This window comes from Leguminivora glycinivorella, chromosome 13 (genome assembly GCF_023078275.1).
Source record: "Leguminivora glycinivorella isolate SPB_JAAS2020 chromosome 13, LegGlyc_1.1, whole genome shotgun sequence".
NCBI lineage: Eukaryota > Metazoa > Arthropoda > Insecta > Lepidoptera > Tortricidae > Leguminivora > Leguminivora glycinivorella.
The window spans coordinates 3,543,580-3,566,812 of NC_062983.1; the positions used below are offsets into that span (position 1 = coordinate 3,543,580).

At 40.8% G+C, this 23,233-nt stretch overlaps 1 protein-coding gene across 1 annotated transcript in view; it reads left to right on the plus strand.

Annotated features, from left to right (window-relative positions):
- Positions 1-23,063, plus strand: part of LOC125232680 (probable cleavage and polyadenylation specificity factor subunit 2) — a 42,886-nt gene extending 19,823 nt beyond the window's left edge. Inside the window, exons 5-14 of the mRNA XM_048138434.1 lie at positions 8,622-8,720; positions 11,008-11,132; positions 12,656-12,802; positions 14,144-14,342; positions 15,906-15,996; positions 17,554-17,740; positions 19,264-19,354; positions 20,142-20,262; positions 20,838-21,025; positions 22,704-23,063. Of these exons, the coding sequence (XP_047994391.1) occupies positions 8,622-8,720; positions 11,008-11,132; positions 12,656-12,802; positions 14,144-14,342; positions 15,906-15,996; positions 17,554-17,740; positions 19,264-19,354; positions 20,142-20,262; positions 20,838-21,025; positions 22,704-22,796 (1,341 nt within the window). The 3' untranslated portion in view covers positions 22,797-23,063. The remainder of the gene's footprint in view (positions 1-8,621; positions 8,721-11,007; positions 11,133-12,655; positions 12,803-14,143; positions 14,343-15,905; positions 15,997-17,553; positions 17,741-19,263; positions 19,355-20,141; positions 20,263-20,837; positions 21,026-22,703) is intronic.
- The last annotated feature ends 170 nt before the right edge of the window (positions 23,064-23,233 follow it).

Below are 23,233 nucleotides of genomic sequence, written 5' to 3' on the forward strand. Positions count from 1 at the left end.
CGCTTTCGTTAGGGCTTTAAAAGCAAAATGAAAGGGTATCGCGTCAAAAGGGTAGGGTAAGTTAAGCCTAACGAAATACCCATACAAAACCCCGTATAAGGGATAGCGGGCCGGTCCCTGGTTAAAATGTCAAATATTAATATTAGCACTATCTAGCCGAGCGTTCCCCAAAGGTGTAACGCCATCTAGGCCACCGTACCTTTTTCTCTAGGGCTTTGAGGTACGGTTTTTTCTTAGACTTTATCCGTCTATACGGAGTTTCATATGTCTTTGGTCGTACTAACTGGACGCCGTACAAAACGAGTTTCATTTCGGTTTAAAGATATGTAATTTTTTAGTATGCGTGCTTGTTCATCACCGGCAAATTACTGTCGTATATCGTAATAATAAATAGTCGCATTCCTTGAACCTAGATTTACGTAATTAATATGACAATCGATTTTTTTATTAAGTAAAACTATAGTTTATACGCAATCGAAAAATAAAAAGTGGGTTCTGTTTAGCTTATAGATTAGACCCGAGGCGAACCAATTGTCACATGGCCACAATCACATCTCGCTACTTGTAGGCAAGACAGGGGGCCATGCTTGGGGCGGAAATAGCTTTGTTTCCTCAATTTACTAGTAAAAACGTTGTCACTCGTCGTTGTAACCGGACTTGACGGACGGATTTTGCGTAAAATTACGTCGTAAAATGCGGTTGGTCGTTAAAACCGGAGTCGTAATTAACGGATGTACTTTCATAATATCACATATGAAAACCAAAAAAATACCTGTGCTTCCGTTAGTCGGTTATTGTAAGCGGTTGGACGTTAGGTATATGCTGAGTCGTAATACTAACCAGACTCTACTGTATAAAATGTATATTTGAATGGACTCGGGACTATTGTTTAATCTTCACGTTTAGTTAGATTATAAAATCATGATTATACTGTGACTTCTTTAAGAAATTCAGTGCAGGTGCGTAATGTTGTCAATGAAAAGTGATAAATAAATCTTTATTGTTACAAAACATTGAATAATTACGTACTTTTGACCCTTTTTTATGCCTAATTTGGTAATTTTGGGACATAAATATAGTTTCGGTTATTAACCGGTTAGAGACCATGAAAACCGGTTTTTAACCGAGGCTAAAAAGTCTCGGTTAACCGGTTTTTCGGTTAACCGGTTAACCGGTTTGCATACCCTAGTATGAACGTAACGTAATAAACTATTTAAAACAATTCTATGTACGCCTCCCCATGTAGGAAACTTTACTTAAACTTGAACAATATCTGATACAAATTACAATATGAGTATGAATGAATTACAATTGACGGTATACCTACTAAATAGACGTATGAATAAAATTTACAATAATAAAATTAAGTACCTATTTCATAATATGCTATCCGTCTTCACAACAACAATTGTGTTGCTATAATAAATCGACTGCACGAATCAACTATAACAACAGCTTTGATCCAATACAAGATATATAACTCAGTACTATAAAACCCAAAATAAAAAATTATAAATAATGAATACCAATGTAAATGAAATCTAAGATTTATATATTTAATTAATTATAAAAGACTAACCATTTTAATCAAAATCTATTTATCGTAGTCACGCTGGCGTCAAATATACTATATGTACATCCTGATTTCCTATGGTACCAAATAAAATATATATATGTATTTCCTGGCACGCTAGCGCCAATTGTACTATTATGTACATCCCGAGTCACGACAGTAAATAAAATATATATATACATATATATCCTGGTCACGCACACCAATTGTAATATTCTGACCCTATAAATACCTAACTAACATCAATCACCTATTTAGTTAACCTATATAACCATACAAAAATGGAAACTCTAAAATTTATTAAATAAAATTAATTACCATGAAACGAAATCAATCAATTAAGTTAATACCTTATATTGGATCAGTATTTTGACCTAGTGATCGTTTAGTGTCTATGTAGAACCCATTGTTGTAACCGCAAATAGTAACCAGTCCTTTTCGCATATTATGAAACAGTAATGCCCTATTACGCCTAATAACCCTAAAATGTCAATAACCAAAATACATGGATTAAGTCCACAGCATAAATCACAGTGAATAATAAATTGTAATTAAAAGATGGGGTTTAATCAAATACAATCAGAATGTTTTAGTTAAATAAAACAAATAAACAAATGAGCATAATTATGTCAAAATTAAAATAACTAATGTTTGTCAGTAAATAATCTAAAATGTCACCATATTATAATAAAGAAAGTCAATAGTAAATATAATATATTTTAAAATATTTTATTTTTGGGGTTATAGATGTCGCTCCGCCTCCGCGACAGTCCATGGCCATCATCCAGTTACGGGTCAGACCCCTGCCCCAGTTCTGAAGGAACTATTTTGTGGTCCTGAAGGGACATCTTTTCATAATGACAGGACTACTTTCATTTGCCCGAGCCATTATGTTGTGACACTTTCATCACCACAGAGAGGATTTTCAAAAGGACACTTTAAAATATCAAATACTGGTAGTAGAGCAGTGTATCTGACCACTCCAATTCTCCAGAATTCTGTAATTTTGTACATCATTGTTTTTTGTAGGTATTTATCAAAATAATATTATCCAAACTGTTAATGTAGTCATTTTGTATCACCTTTCGGACCAAAATAAACCACGATCTTGCAACTTTCTGCCTCGATCCAGTCTAGACAATTCACTTATGATAAGTATTTGGAATAATATGACTTTATATTTGAAAGCCATTAGGTATGTAAAAATTACAAACTCATAGATAACAGAATAGACAGGCAAACTGCTGAGGGACAAGCTAATTAAAAATAAACATTTTTATTTTAAAAACAAAATGAATTTACAATCTTACATTATATTGTGAGCTATTTATTTTAATTTCCTCACAATACATTTATTTACTACCAGTAGGTATACAAGGGATCAAAAATATATATAAAGTCATAAATGTATATGTCAAGTTTGTCATTTTGTCATAAATAAACATAGTATTAAAAAATTCCTATAAACCCTACTAATCCCAATTCAATAATTGAATATCATTAAATGTAAGCCTTCCTGAACCTACCATGGGATTCACTCAATCTATGTACAAATGTACAACATTCATTTATTTATTTATTTATAAATTCACTCACACAGTTAAAGTCTAACATATTAAGTAACCAAATCCCGTGTTAAAAATGTATAATTGAACTTTCTAGAAAATGAATAAAGACTTGAAAAGGAGAAAACAATTTTAATTCTAATATTTCCTATACCAAACAAAATCCTAGCCCTAACAGCTAAACTAACCATCTACTCTACCGACATATTAGCAAACTAGCGATCCGAATCGCACATTTAATTTACTCGCGTGATTTTCCGAAAGTGCAATGGAAAATCTCTAGCTAAAGCTAACTAAGACGGGCGAAGAATAACCCTTAGAGCTGACACTGACACCCTATTTCTTCACGTGGGCTGGTTCTCACACTAGGGATTGGGACAGCAAGAAGTCAGCCAGACGGGTAAAATAAAATAGGAAAGTTGGACAAGAACCTGGTAAATTTAAGAAGTTTAGATAACAACTCAAATCGTCCAGATTCCAGGAGCAAAATCCTGTCTTAATAAACGCAGGAAACTGCCAAGAGCTCACTTGGACTCTACTAAAATAACCCAAGAAATGTCCCTTGGTTGACTAGGGCTGTAGTTGAACACCGTTAGGTTACCCGCCCTATCCCTCCAAAGAACTGCAAAATATCAGACCAGTTCATCCTACTAAAATAATCTACCCCAATTATTATTCACAGAAAATAATTAATTAACTAACAAACTAAATAATATATGAAATCCTTCAACAAAGATTATTCTAGCGTAAAATAACACTAAAACAATCCAAGCTAAAACATTTCACACATTAAAACACAATTAACTCTTTAACTAATAAGAATCACTCACAAATGTAACAAAACTTTAAAACTTTAGCAATACTATTGTTCTACAACTCTAAACTCTACTAGTACACTTTATAATACTAGCAGTGATCGAGCTCCAAAACAATAACAATTAGAACACTTAAATTTACACCAATTAAACACTGAAATATACGCTTTTAACACAAAACTCTATATTATCCTCCAACCCAAACTATACCAGTATCATGAAATACTAGCAAAATCTAGGCTAGGGCATAATATAGGTAATCTAGATTTACCCAAATAAACCTAAATAGAACCAGTCTGATGGTCGAGCGGAAGGCTCTCTAATCCCCGAATGCCAATGAATGAATCCCATGCAATGCCTTGCATCCCATTTCAAACATCCCTTCCAAGACTCCGAAATCCCCACTAGCTCCCACTTCCTCACTCCTGATTGGTATTTCTCAACCAACGCTGAAATTCATAATTTCATACAATATTTAAACAAAACATGCTTTATCTCTTGATCAGAATAAGGTCCAATTTGATCTACTCATAGGGCGTGGCCGAACTAAGTTTTTTTCCACATGTTTGGACACAGGATTGGCCCACTAGACTTTTTTCCATTTGCACATGCTTTAAAAATTGTCTCAATCAACGCCCTTTGTAATATGGTTCAATATGGCTCAAATTTGTTTTTATTGGCTAGTATCATTTAATTGTACAGTTTGAAATTTGACACATCTTCTTGTTGATTTGAATTTGACCAGGCAGCATTTCTTAAAATCCCTACTGCAAAACCTTTATGACTTTGAAACAAGACTCAAATTGGGCTACAAATAAGCATCTAAATATTTTGGTTCACTATAAATCTCCAAGCTCTCCATCTCGTATTTCTAAAATACGATCTACTTGAGACAAACAAAATTTTAATTATCGTGAGACCGAAACAGGAATTTAATCAACTAAACAAAAAATATAATTATTATGCTTGCATATGATGAAACATGGAAGCAAGTTTCTGACATGTTACATCTTCTCATGACGTCGTCGAGCAGAATTATAAATAGCAGTGGAGACAGGAGGCATCCCTGCTTCACACCGGCACTTATTTGTATAGGCGCTCCCATTTCCTTTTCGTGTATCACCCTACATGTGCTCCCCTCGTACAAGGAGCGGATGATGCGGATGACACACTCGGGTATGCCCCTGCGACGAAGGCTGGACCACAGCGCGCTCCACTTCACGGTATCGAAGGCTTTTTCAAAGTCCACAAAGGCGAGGAACAACTCCGACTGCCATTCGACACTCTGTTCGATCAGGATGCGTAGAGTATTGGTGTGGTCTGTGCAGGAGCGACCAGGGCGAAAACCTGCTTGCTCGTCCCTCAGCGTCTCTGCCACTCTTGGAGCAATGCGATTGAGCAGTATCTTTGCTAAAACTTTTGCGGCTGTGGGCAGGAGTGTTATGCCGCGCCAGTTGTCGCATTGCGATAGATCACCCTTCTTTGGGACTTTCACCAAGAGTCCCTGCTTCCACTCATCGGGTACTCGTCCAGCTTCCCAGATACGGGTCAGTAGAGGATACAGTAGAGTTGCAGATGTCCCAGGATCGACCTTCAACATGTCCACGTGGATGCTATCAATGCCCGGCGCTCTCCCCGGTTTCAGGGACTTCACCGCCACCAAAACTTCTGCAAAGGACGGTGGAGCCGTTGGCACACCCAGTAGCTCGTCTGGGAGATCATTACTGGTATGCTGGGTGTCAGGGGATTGGGCTTGCTCCAGCAGGCTCGAGAAGTGTTCGGTCCACCTTTGCAGCTGCTCGCTTGAGGTGCACAGGAGACTGCCGTCTTTACCTTTCAGCGGTTTCTTTGCTGTACGTGCCCGACGGCCGCTGAGGCGGCGCGTTACGTCGTACAGCTCGCGCATGTCGCTGCGGCGTGCGGCGGTATTTGCGCGCTCTGCCAGCTCGTCTGCGGCTCGGCGGCGGTCTCTGCGCGCGAATTTCCTGATCCTCGAACGGAGGGCGCTGTACCGTTCTCGGAGACTGGACGTTTCTGGCTCTGTAGAAGATTGCAGCAGGAGATTAATTTGGTGCCTATCTTCTATAAGCTGCCATAGATCTGCTGACATCCAGCTCTCCCTGATCGGCTTCGTGTACCCGAGCACCTCTTCACCGGCTCTCGTATAGGCGGTGCGGATGCGGCTCCAAGTTTCGTCCAACTGCTCATCTTCAAGTTCCTCTAGAAGTTCGTACTGATTCCTGAGACATAGGCGAAATTTCTCCCGCGATTCAGGGTTCCGGAGTTTGCGTACATCGAAACTTCTAGAGATCTTCTCGGACTTGCGGCGGGGGACCGCCAATTTTAGCCGCACTTCAGCAACAACAAGATGGTGATCGCTGTCCACATCGGCTCCACGCCGGTTCCGCACGTCCAGTAATGAGGACCTCCAGGTACGGCTGATCGCAACATGGTCAATTTGGTTACGCGTTACACCGTTGGGGGAATTCCAAGTAGTCTTATGGCACTCCTTGTGTTTAAATAGTGTACCACCCACTACGAGGCTTCTAGCGGAACACAACTCGCCGAAAAGTTCTCCGTTCTCGTTCATGTTTCCGGTGGCTCCATGTATACCCATGTAATGTTCTCTGCCATCATTGTCGCTGCCTAACTTCGCGTTGAAGTCGCCCATCAAGATCACGATGTCCCGCTTGCGAACACTTCTGAGTGTGGTCTCAAGTTGGTCATAGAAGGCGGTTTTTGACTCGTCTGTGGCTTCATTCGTTGGAGCGTAACACTGTACGACGCTGATCTTACGGGCTCTAGAGTCAAAACGCGCTAACATGATGCGTTCCGAAATCGGCTTCCAGCTTAACAGGCTTTATAGGCTTTATATGATAGATCTGCTGTGGCGAAATAAGGACTCCGGATTGGTCGCATACACTTTACTACTGCGCTCCAACGTCAGTTACAACGTTGTTGAGTTTGCTAAGTCACAGGTAAGTTCTTTATGATATTTTTTGTTCCGTTCTGTCCTATAATGGGGTGTACTCTTTATCTTCTTCTTCCTCGTTCCCTCAATGCTGAGGATCGCGACCACAAGTAGCGTGTCTCCATTGAACGCGGTCATAAGCCATGTGGACTGCACGATGTAGGCTGCCGCCAGTCGACTTCTTCACACAGTCAGACCATCTCTTACGAGCCCCACCCCAAGCGCGTTTACCATTCATTCGCCCCAAGATGATACACTTCTCCATATTATGCATTGGTGATCTCATGATGTGACCGAAAAATCTAAGGGTTCGCTCCTGGCATATTTTGGAGAGGCGTGTGGTGATATTAAGTTCTTCCAAAATAGAGATGTTCGTTCTTCTAGCTGTCCAAGGTATACGTAGCAGTCTTCGCCAGCACCACATCTCAAAAGCGTCAATCTTAGCCACGTCACAGCTTTACTCTACTCTTTATAAAACTGGCTCATATGCTAGATCTGCTGTGGCGAAATAAGGACTCCGGATTGGTTGCATACACTTTACTACTACTCTCCAATGTTAGTTATAACGTTGTGGAGTTTGCTAAGTCTCAGGTCAGTTGTAAATCATTATATTTTTGGTTCTGTTCTGAATAATATTTTAAGAAAAACCTAACCTAACCACAAAATTAACATTTTGAAAAAATCCCCGACCGCGACATAGTAGACCGATTTTCATGAATCATGGCTAAGAACACTCCCGACTAACTCAGCTTTCAGATAAAAAAAAAAAAACTAAATCTAAATCGGTTCATCCGTTCGGGAGTTACGGTGCCACAGACAGACACACAGACAGACAAACAGACAGGCAGACGGACAGACAGACAGACACGTCAAACTTGTAACACCCCGTCGTTTTTGCGTCGGGGGTTAATAAAATGGATGGTATATTATGTTAGACCAGCTGTGGCAAAATAAGGACTCCGGATTGGTTGCCATTGCTAATTGGGTGAATCAACTTTTTCTTGCTTTTTGCAAGAATTACCCTTACTTATTATTAGGTCTACTTTTGTGATTTTTAACCTTACCATCGTGAATAAAGATCCTTATTTCACGTATACCAATTAGGGAAAAATTTAAAAACGATTCATTTTTAATTAAAACAATATGTGACCCAGTGGAAGATACACTTTTTTCATACAAAAGTGAGGGACAGCTATGTCCACTGGGTCACTGCTCGAAACAAAGTTATAAAATAGGAAATCCTATAATAACATGTTGTATTGCGTAGCTAGTATATTTGTCTTTAATATAATAAGTATACATTAATTAGACTAAATCCCAATTAAATTTTCTGACCACATGTAGTCGAAGTATGCGAAATTTTGCTGGCAAAGAAAAGTTGAGACACCCAATTGCTATCCAACATTAGTTCTGTTACAGAACTAATGTTGGACTCTGTTGCTGTTCAGTTTTCTATGTATAAAAAAAGAATGCTAAATGCGATGCGTTTGATGCGTGCGGTGTGAGGGCCTGTGGACGCTTACCGAAATACGTAAGTTACTACTAAAACAAGTAAATTACAAAAAAAAAACTAGGGTCTGAAGATTCTGAAAAGGCGAAAAAATTTTGATAAATTGAATCGCAAATGATGATTTGATGAACTAAGATCACTTTGAGTAAAGTCTGTTTCTCTTAATGAAAATATATTTTGCTTACAGATAGAATGGATGAGCGACAAACTGACTCGCGCCTTCGAAGGGGCGCGGAGCAACCCATTCCTTCTTCGTCATCTGCAACTCTGCCATTCTGTGATTGAGGTATAAAACACTGTCTTTGTTCTTTTACTTATAATAGTGGGTCGTAAAAACAAATTTTAGGTTACTTTCTGTTCTCCATTCATGTCATTTTGGATATCCATACTAATATTATAAATGGGAAAGTGTGTGTGTCAGTTTGTTTGTCCGTCTTTCATGGCAAAATGGAGCGACGAATTGACGTGAAATGTGTATGGTGCATTCCGCAATTTTCGAATTTATAGCGAGCGAAGCCGCGGGCTAAAGCTAGTATTAATGTAAATATTATCAATACATTCAGTATGAGATAACTAGTTCGAAAATGGTTGGGGTAGGAGCTGGGTTGCGGACAAGTACTTCGGAGTGCCTGGGACCTCGCCGTATAGCAAGGCGACGGCGCGACAGAGGGGTTTTATAGTAGGGGGAAATTAGCTAAAATTACGGCATAATTAATGGAAGGTTTTTTTTAATTGAAATATGTACGTTATAGACTGAAGTTATTTTTCATCAACCCTCCCCACTCCTCCCCCCTCTGCGTCACCTCTACTCTCCCTTAAAGTGCCGAAAATGCGGTTTTTCTCGATTTCTGACAAAACCGTTGAAGATACAGAAAAAGCGCGTAGGAACGAAGTAATCCTTAATAAATTTACTACAAATCATTCATTAACACTTTGGTTCTAGCACTTATAGTCTTCGCGTGATCCGTCACGAAAGTTGGTCCTTTGCTGCAATTTTCTTTAATGAATGTTAAGTTTTCGCCCAAAATGCTTACGAAATCGTCGAAATTCGTCTGATATGACTAAAAAATTGTAACCCATGACTAAAATCAAATTAAGGGAGAAAAATCACTACCATGGGTGGAATTTCCAATATGTCTTGGAATTCCAGTAACTATTTAAGACGTAATATTTTCACGGTAGTAGTCGCTAGGAGTACCATTGATCCATATAGTATATCGATGACTGGGGATGAGCTTTTGGTAGCTGTTGGTAGAACCCTAGAGTTTCAATCCAGAAGCCGTGAGTTCAAGTTCCACCCATGTAGTGATTTTTCCCCCTGAAATTCATTTTCAGTTTATAATATTTTAGTAATATCAAACAGATTTCGTAAGCAATTTGGGAGAAAACTTAACATTCACTAAAGAAAATTGCAGCAAAGGACCAACTTTCGTGATGGACCACGCGAAAGCTATAAGTGCTAGAACCAAAGTGTTAATGAATGATTTGTAGTAAATTTATTAACACTTTCGAAACCGGGCTCTACGCGGCGCTACGACATTTTCGCTACATACGGGGAAACCCATGTAATCGGCTACGCTTCTACGAGCGGTGTACCCGACAGTCGGGTTCTTGGTAGCGAAAGTGTTAAGGATTACCTACTTTGTTCCTACACGCTTTTTCTGTATCTTCAACGGTTTTGTCAGAAATCGCGAAAAACCACATTTTCGGCTATTTAAGGGGGGAAAGAGGGGTGACGCAGAGGGGGGAGAGATGGGGAGGGTTGATAAAAAATAACTTCGGCCTATAATGTACATATCCCAACCAAAAAAAATCTTCCATTAATTATGCCAATATTTTCATACATAACTTTCCAGAAGCAACGTACTATTAGTGGGTAAACCAGGTCTCATCAGCCTAGAGAGTCCCACATAACCATCCCAGGCCTGTCCCCGCGCCAGGGTGGTATGCGTAATGCATTTCCCCTCTAAAAAAAAAAGGAGCTGTGACGTCATAAAATCAGCAGTATAAAGAAAACTACGTTACCAACTCTAAAACAACATGAGCGAAAATCGATTTCTAGAAGACTTTTCAAGAACAGTACAGTCTACGGTAATGCCAAAGTAACTCTGTGTTGTATTTATTTTTGCGATGGGAGGGTGGGAAAATTAATTGCATGTATAAAATACGTAAGTAAGTATAACGGTTAACTCCCAACTGCGCCACGGAGGCCTGCTGGATGTGTGCGAATTTATCCATGCCTTCCCTCAATTCGGCAAGGCCAAATGTCGCAGGTTCGTCCTGCCGGAGGTGTGAATTTTTCCATTTTTCCTTTAATTTAAAAATATGTAATATCGCTCGCAGACGTTTCTGTATGATAAAAAAAAACAAGTTTGGCACTGATTGACTTTCACGTTATCTATTCGCGGATTGGCAAAGGATTGTTCTAGTTTATGAAAGTAACTCTGTTTATCTGCCTCTCTATTACCTCCTCGTTTCACTTTTAAACTGCGGCTAGGTAGGTACATGTATTTTAATTGACGAATTGTATTGAAACATGAAATTACTGTTTCAATATTATTGAATCTCTTCAGGTGACCCGAACTCCAGGGCCGAAAGTGGTGCTGGCTTCCTTCCCCGACCTGGAGTGCGGTTTCGCCAGAGACCTGTTCCTGCAGTGGGCTCCCAACCCTCAGAACTCCATCATACTCACACACAGGTATGATTTAATTTTTACACAGGCACTGTTATACCCTTCGAAGAGGAGCTACCAACAGCGCCAGTATCGCGTTTGAGTGGCGGCCTCAAGGAGGAAAGAGGGCCCGCAAACGCCCCGTACACACCTGGAGGCGGAGCGTTGAGAACGAGCTGAGGGAATATGGACTGAGCTGGAACGAGGCCAAGGCGGTGGCTCAAGATAGAAAGGCGTGGAAGGATCTTGTGGAGGCCCTATGCACCTATGGGGTGCCTTAGGACATGCAACAACTGTTATACCACTAAAGGAGAAGTTCAAAAATGAACAAAAGGGTCAATCCGCGGCAATAGCAACATGAGTTACGATTTTATGGCATGTTCCATTTATTCACTATGCAAGTTCAAGTGATAATCTATCTCTAAATAGGTGTTACTTTTCCGATATATGCATAGATCCTTTCATTTGCAGCTGTAGTCCAAATAAACAATCAATGAAGTGACTCACGTTACTTTAACGTGGATTCACCCAAGAGATTTTATTTTATTTCAAATACGTCTTCTTCCTCCTACCCTTATCCCACGTTACGTGGGGTCGGTACAACACGTCTTCCTCTTCCATTCTCCTCTATCTTTCGTAATCTCAACACTCACTTCTTTGTTTCTCATATCCTCTTTCACACAATCCATCCCTCGTTGTTTGGGTTTACCCCTCCCTCTCCATCCATCAACCTTCCCCTCCAACATTCATCCCTCCTCATTACATGACCGTACCACGCCAACCTGCCACTCCTCATCTTTTCCGTTATAGCCAACTATCAAATTTCCCCTAATATACTCATTCTTGATCCGATCCATTCTGGTCACTCCACAGTCCACACATCCATCTCAACATTCTCATTTCCGCTACGTGCACTCTCCTTCCATCCTCCACCTTTGTCGCCCAGCATTCAGATCCATACAATACAACAGGCCTCACAATCGTTTTGTAGATTTTCCCCTTAAGTTTAAGGGGCATCCGTCGATCGCATGTTGTCCCTGAGACCTGTCGCCATTTCATCCATCCATTCCATTTTTCACGTCACGGTCGATGCTTCCGTCATTTTGGAATGGTCATTTGGAATTCTTTTGGCCCCAGGAATGCGTGGTTTAATTATTTCCCTTTCCTCATGGCACCTTGTATGATGTGGTTAAGTAATAGTACATTACATCAGAGGCCGGGAAAATGAGGATTTCCGGCCAAGTGGGTATATACGGCCGAGCGAGCGTGCGAGCGAGGCCGGATAGGGATACGAGGCCGGGAATCCGTTTTCATGCCGAGGCATGTATAGTGCTTTTCTCAAACATACAATGAAATAAAAAAAAATGCTCTAAAGGACAATATTTTATAAAAAAAAAGTTACTTTGCAGGCCTAGGCCTAAAAAATAATATGAAATCCCTTTACAGACTTCTCGAGTTGTTGCGCCCAAAAAGCGATATTTCACAGCCCATTTTAAGGAACGTAAAGACAATATTTCATTGCATGTTTGAGAAAAGATTATTTTTTCCAGATCCTCGCCGGGAACTTTAGCCCGAGATCTCATAGACAACGGCGGAGACAGAACGTTAGAGTTAGTAGTGCGACGAAGAGTCAGGCTCGAAGGCGCGGAGTTAGAAGAATTCATGCAACAGCGCGCCAAAGTCAACAACTCTGTCAAGTAAGTTCGCAGAAGATATAATTTCCCCTCCTTTAATGTTCACAAAATGCAGCCATAGGCTTTCAATACGGAGGTCTCGGGTTCAAACCCCGGCTCGTACCGATGAGTTTTTCGGAATTATAATATACATATTTATGATGTGAAAGTTATAACACAAAGATTATACTGTAATAAATATTACATATATTATGTATACTAAATATACAATTGAATTTAAGTCGATGTAATACCTTATGAGATTTTTCCGCAATTTCATATAAACGCAAAACATTGCTATTCACATATTTCAGGCGCTAACGAAATCGCGTACTAACCGCGATAACCAAAAATTGTAATGTGTGAAAAATAATGTATAAGGCCACTTTTTAAAAGGAATAAACAACTTATTCACGGGTATGTAACAGGTACATTCTTGTGATAGTTAAATTATATCTTGAAGTCAGTGATATGAGCGGGTACAGCCGTGGTCCGGCTGGGGAGTACTACTCCCCAGCCGGACCCCTTTTAAATGCATATTTCTGGCAAACTACTGAGGTACATGCAATTTCCGACGAGGTTACAAGGGGTATGTCAGAGGTACATTCCACCATGGTAATCTGAGCACAATAAAGCGTGGTGGTCCGGCTGCAGAGTATCACGCGTGATAAGTGTCACAGTAAAACTCAAGTGACATCCCAACCGGAAGATTTTTTTGGTTATAGTGGCAACCCGAACAACTACACTCGGCGTCACGGAAATCGCACACCCTTGGATTTTTGTTTCAATCGAATATAGCTCTTATCGTATGTATTATACCCTGTCAGTATTGGTATCATTTAAAAGCACAGACAGACAGACACGTCAAACTTATAACACCCCGTCGTTTTTGCGTCGGGGATTAAAAAAGGGGTCAAGCAGCCTATTCTAAATTGTTACCTACATTAACAAACGGACCGCACGTGAGCAGCCGCCATTGAGTTCTGATGCGCCGCACTAAGGTTGTCATCACTGAATGGGCCTTGCACTCGTGACCGGCGGCACGGCTAATTTATACAGTATGTAAACCAACGAAAACCATTTACTGAAGCCTGTTAATATTTAAGTTACACAGAGCAACTTTTACTATGGGACCAACACCCAAAACGCGAAATAAAAATGTACTCTCCCATAGGAAATACTTACTATAAAATAAAACTACCTATGAAACTGTCAGAAGATATTTTCGTGATTTCGGGGTTGATCCCATAGTAAAAGTTTCTCAGTATCACCTGGACATTTACGGGTTACAGTAAATGGTTTTCGTTAGTTTACATACGGTATACATTATTTTATCATAATTCATAAGCTTGTCTATGTCAACAGAGAAGAAGTAGCCGGCATATCATCAGACTCCGATTCCGATGGCGACCTAGAAATGTGGGTCGTGACCGGGCGACACGACATCCCGGTCCGGCACGAAGCTCGGACGACCGGCTGTTTCAAGAGTAACAAGCGCCACCATGCTATGTATCCGTGTCATGAAGATAGAGCACGGGCTGATGACTATGGAGAAGTTATACGGGTGAGTACAATACATACAGGGTGTATTTTGATAGAGGGTCAGTCAGGGCAACTATGAGATGCCGTAGTCCTACGTGAAAATGGTCTAAGGGGACCATCCATCGATTTCAAATGAAAAATGGCATACAGATTTTGGAAAAAACATACAGGATGCGAGAAAAAGGGCATTTTTGACAAACTTTTTTTTTATGCGAATCGGTCCCTATCAAGGATCAAAAGCTTGTATGGGACCAAAAAAAAATTCCGGCTAGAAAAGTCACAAATCGCGAAAAACTTTTCCCGGTCCTGCACGAAGCTCAGTCTCAAGAGTAATAAGCGACACCATGCTATGTATCCGTGTCATGAAGATAGGGCAAGGGCGGATGACTATGGAGAAGTTATACGGGTATGTATCTGACACGACAGAGGTCTGACACGACTTCGGTAAGACCACGAGACAACATAGTTCCTACACCTGGTGGCCCAGCGGTAAGACTTTCAATCCGGAGGTAGCGAGTTCGAACCCCGGCTCGTACCGATGAGTTTTTCGGAACTTATGTGCAAAATGTCATTTGATATTTTCCAGTCGCTTTTCGGTTAAGGAAAACATCGTGAGGAAACCGGACTAATTCTAATAAGGCCTAGTTACCCTTCGGGTTGGAAGGTCAGGTGGCAGTCGCTTTCGTAAAACTAGTGCTTATGCTAAATCTTGGGATCAGTTGTCAAAGCGGACCCCAGGCTCCCATGAGCCGTGGCGAATGCCGGGATAACGCAAGGAGGATGATGATGTGAAGAGAAATGTGGGTCTCGACCGGTCGTAGATAATTACAAGCTGTTCCCGCACGACAATCGTTGAAAGGCTGCTCCAAGAGTAACATAAGGCATCATTCTACAAATAGCTCTGTATGGACATTTTAGTTTCCATTACCTATTAAGTTACGAGTAGGTACAAGCAAAGAGGATCGAGTATTATAGACTGTCAAAGTAAAATGTGTAATCACAGTGCATAGACTGCCATCTCTCGACACAGACATAAAACTTTTGAACCTCAGTTTTGACAATTTGGACCATATTCTTAGCTTGATATGTGTTAAAATGTCAAATATTAATATTAGCGCCATCTAGCCGAGCGTACCCCAAAGGTGTATCGCCATCTAGCTCGCCGTACCTTTTTCAGTATGGTTTTGAGTTACGTTTTTTCTTAGACTTTATCTGTCTATACGGAGTTACATATGTCTTTGGTACAAGTATTTTTCTTGCTAAATCGTCATGTAGTCAACCAGTCAGAATCCTAGGCCACTGTATAACCCTTACACAGTAAAAGTCAAACTGACTTCTATAGCAAATAGAGCACGGTGTCAATACGACACGGTTCTAGAGTGGCCTAGGATTCTAATTGGTTGACTGTAGGCAATGGAACTTGATTGATTGATTGATTCATTGATTGGAACGTCATTATGGGACTTCTTTTTAAAAGTCTTATCAGATCGAAAACGCTGTAAAGTATCATAAGCCCAAAAATTCCTAGATTTTACCTTAGTTTTTGATGATGTTTAATTAAACGTGATACTGTTTTGGTCTGCAGCCCGAAGACTACCGGCTAGCAGAAGTGGTGGACGCAGAGGGAGAAGTACGCGATGTGGCGCCGCAGCCGCCGCCGCTGCAAGAACCAGAAGGTATACCATTTTATACCTTAAGGACCACGCGCGAATCTGCACGAATGTGAAGTATATGACGAGGAACACTAGGATATCTAATTAATAACCTAACCACAAAATTAAAATTTAAAAAAAAACCCCGTCCGCGACATAGTAGACCGATTTTGATGAAACATGGCTAAGAACACTCCCGACTAACTCAGCTTTCAGACAAAAAAATCTAAATCGGTTCATCCGTTCGGGAGCTACGGTGCCACAGACAGACACACACACAGACAGACAGACAGACACGTCAAACTTATAACACCCCGTCGTTTTTGCGTCGGGGGTTAAAAAGGCAAACGCACGTCCGTTTGTAATTAAGATGTATTTCGAAATTAAATCTACAACTACCTCCAAATTGACAATAAACATGTTTATAAAAATCTTAACCTACCCGCTGGGTCACTGACCGGCGATCAGCTGTGACACATGTCTATGTATATAAGGTCCTAATTTATTAGATGCAGATATTTTTACAGCTGATAGTACTCGGTCTCTGGAGTATATTAAACCGTGAAAAATTATAGCTTTTACAATGTTTTTTTGGAGAAAACGGAAAAACAAATTTGCTACGTAAAAACACCCTGTTTATGTGATTATTAAGTGAAAACTCATTGAACAGATTCTAGTACCTCTTTTACGTACCACTTAACTGTAACTGGCCACTTCAATGACATGTGCAGTTTTCCCGCCGAACCTTTACGACATTTACAACAAACAATTGTTGACATGACAGACAGTGTTATTGTGACATGTGATAATGCACATGATGATTTTTTTATACGAAATTATAATTAATTTTTTTGTTAGGAAAATGAAATCAAAAAAGTTACATGAAAAGATTTAACACTTTAAGTTCTCGCGCTTTGTACACATATTTAAAGTCACACACAGGTCGAACGCGATTAATTATAATATTGGCCAAATTGTCAAAAATGAGATACAAAAGCCTGTGTCGAGAGATGCACTGTGGTTACACATTTTACTTTGAATCAAAGAGGATCTAGTATTATAGAGAGTTACTACATACATACATACATACATACAATCACGCCTTTATCCCATGAAGGGGTAGGCAGAGCACATGAAACTACTCAAGTTTCAGTGCCACTTTTGGCAAATAAGGGGTTGAAAGAAAATGAAACTGTGACATTAAAGTGACAGGTTGCCAGCCTCTCGCCTACGCCACAATTTAACCCATATCCCTCAGTCGCCTTCTACGACACCCACGGGAAGAAAGGGAGTGGTGAAATTCTTAACCAGTCACCACACGGGCACGGGGGGAGAGAGTTACTGTCAAAGTAAAATTTGTAATCACAGTGCATAGACTGCCATCTCTCGACACACGCTCAAAACTTTTGAACCTCAGTTTAGACAATTTGGCCCATATTGTTAGCTTGATAGTGTTAAAATGACTAATTTTAATATTAGCGCCATCTAGCCGAGCGTTCCCCAAAGGTGTAACGCCATCTAGGCCACCGTACCTTACCGTACCAACCAACCTTTATAATTAATTATAATATTATTTTACAGAAGAAGAAATGGAAATCCCCAGCAAATGCCTAACGACAGTCCGGCAAGTTCCTATAAAGGCGTCCATCCAATACATAGAGCTAGAAGGCCGGTGCGACGGCGAATCGCTACTCCGAGTAGTGGCACAGGCGAAGCCGCGGGCTATAGTAGGTTTACGGGCTAACCACACTGCTCTACAAACTCTTAGGTAACCACTATAATTATAGTATTTTTTCTACTCCCAAACTGTTATTCGTCATTTACAGGGTCGTGCATAGATCTTTAAAACCCTACATAAAGTCTATTCCCCAAAGCCAGCCTCCGCCGGCTTTTCGCGCATGCGCGCAGTATCGAAAAAACTGAAAACGCATTGTTTGGCTCTGTAACCATGGCAACGCTTTGTTATAACGATACTGCGCGCGCGCGCGGGAAGGCTTTGAGCAGCTGAGCTGACAGTGCAAACCTTTGCGTCAAAATTCAGGAAACAGTGTGAATTTTACGAAAGTTATACAAGAAAACCATTAAAAACTAAGGACCAGTTGCATCAACCACATTTGACAGACACATCATCGTCACGCAGCAGACGTCTATGGAACTTCCCATGCAATAAAATTTAACGAACGCTTTTACGGTGACACACGGTTTGATGCAACCGGCCCTAAGTGCATGTATTTGTAATATGCGTAGAAAAAGTATTGTATGCAACAGTGTTTAACTGAGTAAAAAAATACTCGTAGCGTCTTAATAACAATTTTCGGCTTCGCCTCAAATTGTTACCCACGCCACTCGTCTTTTTTGGCCTCCTTTAAACATCTGTTGCATAAAATACTATTAGTTGTTATTGTCACTTGTTTTTATATTATACATGTAGAGTTCATACATTTTATTTATAAATTTATTTTAAATACCTTACACACAGCACGACAGTAAAAACCAAAGCAACGTGTAACCAAAAATACACAAAAGCATAAAAATACAAAAGTAAGAAAGAATAAATACAACACAAATTAACTAGATTTAGGTGACAACGTAACGTCGAGGCTTCGTTGCGTCGTCTGTCCGGGCGTAGAATTCGGTAGGTTGCCCCGGAACCGCCGAAAGACTACACCCTTCGGCCAGGGCCCCGTTTCTCGAAAGGTACAGGCCTTGTGCGCGAACTGTCAAATCGTATGGGTTGTCATGGAAACACACTTGTAATACAAGGCTTGTTCTATTCGAGAAACGGGCCACAGAAGTCTGCGCTCGCGATGGTGTCGTGCAGCGGCTATGAATGGTGGGATGAGGCAGCCACCGAAGCAAATTTAATTGATAATTACGACCGGTCTGGCTCAGTCACAGTGCCTGGTACTTGCGGGCGTGATGTATCACTTGATTAGCTTTGACTCCTTTGACTTCTGAGAGCCTGGTCGAGTGAGATGGAGGTGTGAAAATAATTGAAGCTTAGAAACAAGTACTTGTCAATTGTAGTTTGAGAAACGCCCAGTAGTGACACTGCCTGCTGAGCCGCGGTCCTTGGTTAGAATCCCAGTAAGGGCATTTATTTGTGTGATGAGCACAGATATTTGTTCCTGAGTCATGGATGTTTTCTATGTATATTAGTATGTATTTATCTATTTAAATATGTATATCGTCGCTTAGCACCCATAACCTTTGCTTAGTTTGGGGCTAAGTTGATATGTGTGTAAGGTGTCCCCCAATATTTATTTATTTCTTTATTTTATAATTTTGCAGGAAATATTGCGAAACTGAAGGCATAGAGAAAATATTCACACCGGAACGCGGCGAAACTGTTGACGCCACCACAGAGTCTCATATCTACCAGGTACGCTATTACATATCGTCACTACTTTGAAAAATCTCGTATCTCACACTGCTCCTCAAAGACAAAACGTAGTAGGTAAGTCTATATAGAATAGAATAGAATAGAATATTTTTTATTTAACATCAGTTTGGACAAATATAAGACAGATAAATACAACACATCTAGATGTTAAAATACATAATGCATTCCATACATACATAATACATTTTTCTCTTCATTTACAAAAAAAATACAAGTTTTTTTTTTTTCAAAGTAGTGCCGATATCTGAGATATAAAAAGCAAAATTATTAAAGAGTCGATACTTAGCACCGCAATTTTTAAAGATTTTCAAAAGCTAGATTAAACTAGTTGACAAGATCTTTGAATTTGGAAAACTTGGTTCTCGACTGATTTTGTTTAATAAACATAACATAACATATAATCACGCCTGAAGTATCCCATGAAGGGGTAGGCAGAGCACATGAACTACTAAGTTTCAGTGCCACTCTTGGCAAAAAGGGGTTGAAAGAAATCCAAATTGTGACATTGCAGTGACAGGTTGCCAGCCTCTCGCCTACGCCACAATTTAACCCATATCCCACAGTCGACTTCTACGACACCCACGGGAAGAAAGGGGGTGGTGAAATTCTTAACCCGTCACCACACGGGATTTTTTTTAATGTGTTGTATTCACAAAATTACACGAAAATTAGCTAAGATTGAGATTTCTCGCGGACATGCGAAGGTATTTTTGCCCAGGTTGAAATGGAGAGGTTGGTGATATAAAAATTATGGTTATTTTTGCAGGTTAAACTAACAGACGCTGTGATGAGCTCATTGTCATGGAAGCAAGCTGGAGGTGCAGAGTTAGCGTGGCTGTCTGGCGTGTTACAGCCGCGCGCTCGACCGAGGGAACCTGGAGCGCCCGGTAACTTTCAACATACATACATATTACTCACGCCTGTTTCACAGAGGGGTAGGCAGAGATCATTAATCATAACATCATACAGTCATCTGCAATCTGAGGGTGCGGTGTGCTGATGACGGGAGGACTTACGGAACTGACTTATTCCGTCTATTGTCCTTTGAGTCGTCGGCAACACGAACCCTCCTTGGAACTTTTACACTCCTTTTTACTGTGTATTTAACACAGCAAAAGGGAATGTACAAGTTTCTAATGGGGTGGCAACGCGCATGTACGTGTATGCACACTCTTTGAGTTGCAGGCGTCCATAGGTTACGGTGACCGCTTTCCATCAGGCGGGCCGTACGCTTGTTTGCCACTGACGTAGTATAAAAAAAAATAGGGGCGCCACTGCCACTCGGTTTCGTAAATATGATGATTTGAAATGTTACCTGCGGGCGTAGCACACTAGTGGGATAAACATCGCATCGGTGCGTCCCTATCGCACTTACAATTAGTGCGAAAAGGACGGCCTGACGTTATATCATTTATGACGCGACCGTGCTTGCCTGCCTGATTGTTTTAATTCATTTTTACAGAAGAAGAACCATCACAGGACGTAGTGATGTCTCTCGAGCCCGGCGGCGAAGGCGCGGCGCACTGCGCGGCCTACATCAACGCTGTGCGTCTGTCAGAACTGCGCGCTGCTTTAGCTAGGAGAGGATTAGCCGCTGAGTTCTCTCACGGAGCTTTGGAGTGTTGTAATGGCACACTCGCTATAAGGAGGGTGAGTGAAAAATGTGTCTAAATGGTGACCTTGGAGAAAAAAGCAATGAGAAACTTGATTTGTGTCGCGCCACATGCGAAAAGAGAATAGTAATGCTGTTAGGGATGACTTGTGATACAGCATCTCTAGGATACGGTGTACTGTGCCGCCTACATCAACACCGTCCGCCTGGCTACATCAAAGCTTTAGCTAGGAAAGGGCCGCTGAGTTCTCTCACGGAGTGTTGTAATGGGACACTCGCTATAAGAAGGGTGAGTGACCTTGAAATAAAAAAAAAGTGACAGACCAGATTTGGGTCGGTAAAATAGTATATAGATACAGTAGATATTGCTCTTAAAGATCCAAGGTAAGTGTGTTATAGAAGATGATAATAATGAAGTCGCCGTCCGTTTGTCCAAGCTGCGTGCTGCTTTAGCTAGGATAGGGTTAGCTGCTGAGTTCTCTCACGGAGCGTTGGAGTGTTGTAATGGGACTAGCTATCAGACGGGTAGGTGACCTTGAAAAAAAAATACATGTGCAACAAGGGAGGTAAGAGGGATATTGATAATGAGTGTTATAATTCGCGACAGCCGCCGGCTGGAGTAAATTATAGACAGTTTTCAATATCCTTACATTTTGAGTGACACAATGTTTTAATCACATTTCAGAGGAAAATACACAGGAAAAATATCATAAGGCAAAACCTTCAACGGGGCGAGGGCTGTATTTTTAACTTGAAACAAATTTATACAATGAGATAGATACCTATATTATTTGTGCAATATATTTGCTTGACTGTCTCGCCTAAGGTTCTGGTCCCGTGTAAATAAAAGAGAGAGCGAGCGATTTGTAGTTCATAGCTCGGCGTCAAACTATAACGGCCCAGCCACGACATTGGTCTAAGCGCGACAGCGGTGAGCGGCAGCCATACGTACGAATGAAAAAGTCCCATCACTGTGTCTCGCTCCAATATATGGCCGCCGCTCACCGCTGTCGCGCTTCGACCAATGTCGTGACTGAGCCGTAACTCGCCCGCGCTATCATCGCGTCTCTTATTCACACGGAAGCGACTGTCATTTGTTCGTTTTTAACCCCCGACGCAAAAACGACGGGGTGTTATAAGTTTGACGTGTCTGTCTGTCTGTCTGTGGCATCGTAGCTCCCGAACAGATGAACAGATTTAGATTTAGTTTTTTTGTCTGAAAGCTGAGTTAGTCGGGAGTGTTCTTAGCCAAGTTTCATGAAAATCGGTCTACTATGTCACGGTCAGGGGTTTTTTCAAAATTTTAATTTTTATAACCATCATAGCTTACTGATTACTCGCTTTTGGTCTTGTATTACACCATAAATTAAATATAACAAGATCATACCATCCCATACATTAAAATGCGACCGCCTAAGACCTCGCTTACACTCCACCACACATAGATGGCGACACAAAAAAAATGTCTTGTAGCTTTCATTTATACTTGTAGATGGCGTTAAGTGTCACTTTTGACATAGATTTACGGCTCGGAATTGACACTTGAAGCCAATCTACAAATAATCGGTGGCAACAAGGCATTTTTTTGTTACGCCATCTATGTGTGGTGGAGTGTAAGCGCGTTCGTAGGCGGTCGCATTTTAATGTATGGGATGGTATGATCTTGTTATATTTAATTTATGATTACACACATAACATTGTCCTATTTATTTTCAGTTGGAGAACGGCCGCGTGGCACTGGAGGGTGTTCTTTCAGAAGAGTATTATAAAGTACGGGAGCTGTTGTACGAACAGTTCGCTATCGTGTAACTGTGAGAAATTTAATATTGGTTAAGAATAAATTGTTTAATTTTAAATGTTTAATTTATTCCCTTAACCCTTCGTCTGTCTGTCAAAAAATTGTCATAAAACAATTAATTTTGGTACATTTTTTTAAATCCAACGCCTTATGCTAGGATCCTTATCAAACACATACGAAGGGTTAACACTCTGAAGGCAAAGTAAAGAGGAAATAAAGTACCTAGGTACCAACTCATTTTGAACCTAATTACTTCAATAAAAGGAGAAGGTTCTCAATTCGTCTTTTTATTTTTACACCAGCACGGGAAGCATGGTCGCGCGATAGACGATAAAATATCAGGCCGTCCCTATCGCACTTACAAATAGTGCGATAGGGACGGCCTGCTATTTTATCGTCTATCGCGCGACCATGCTTCCCGTGCAGGGATGGTCCTTGGTCGTAATCA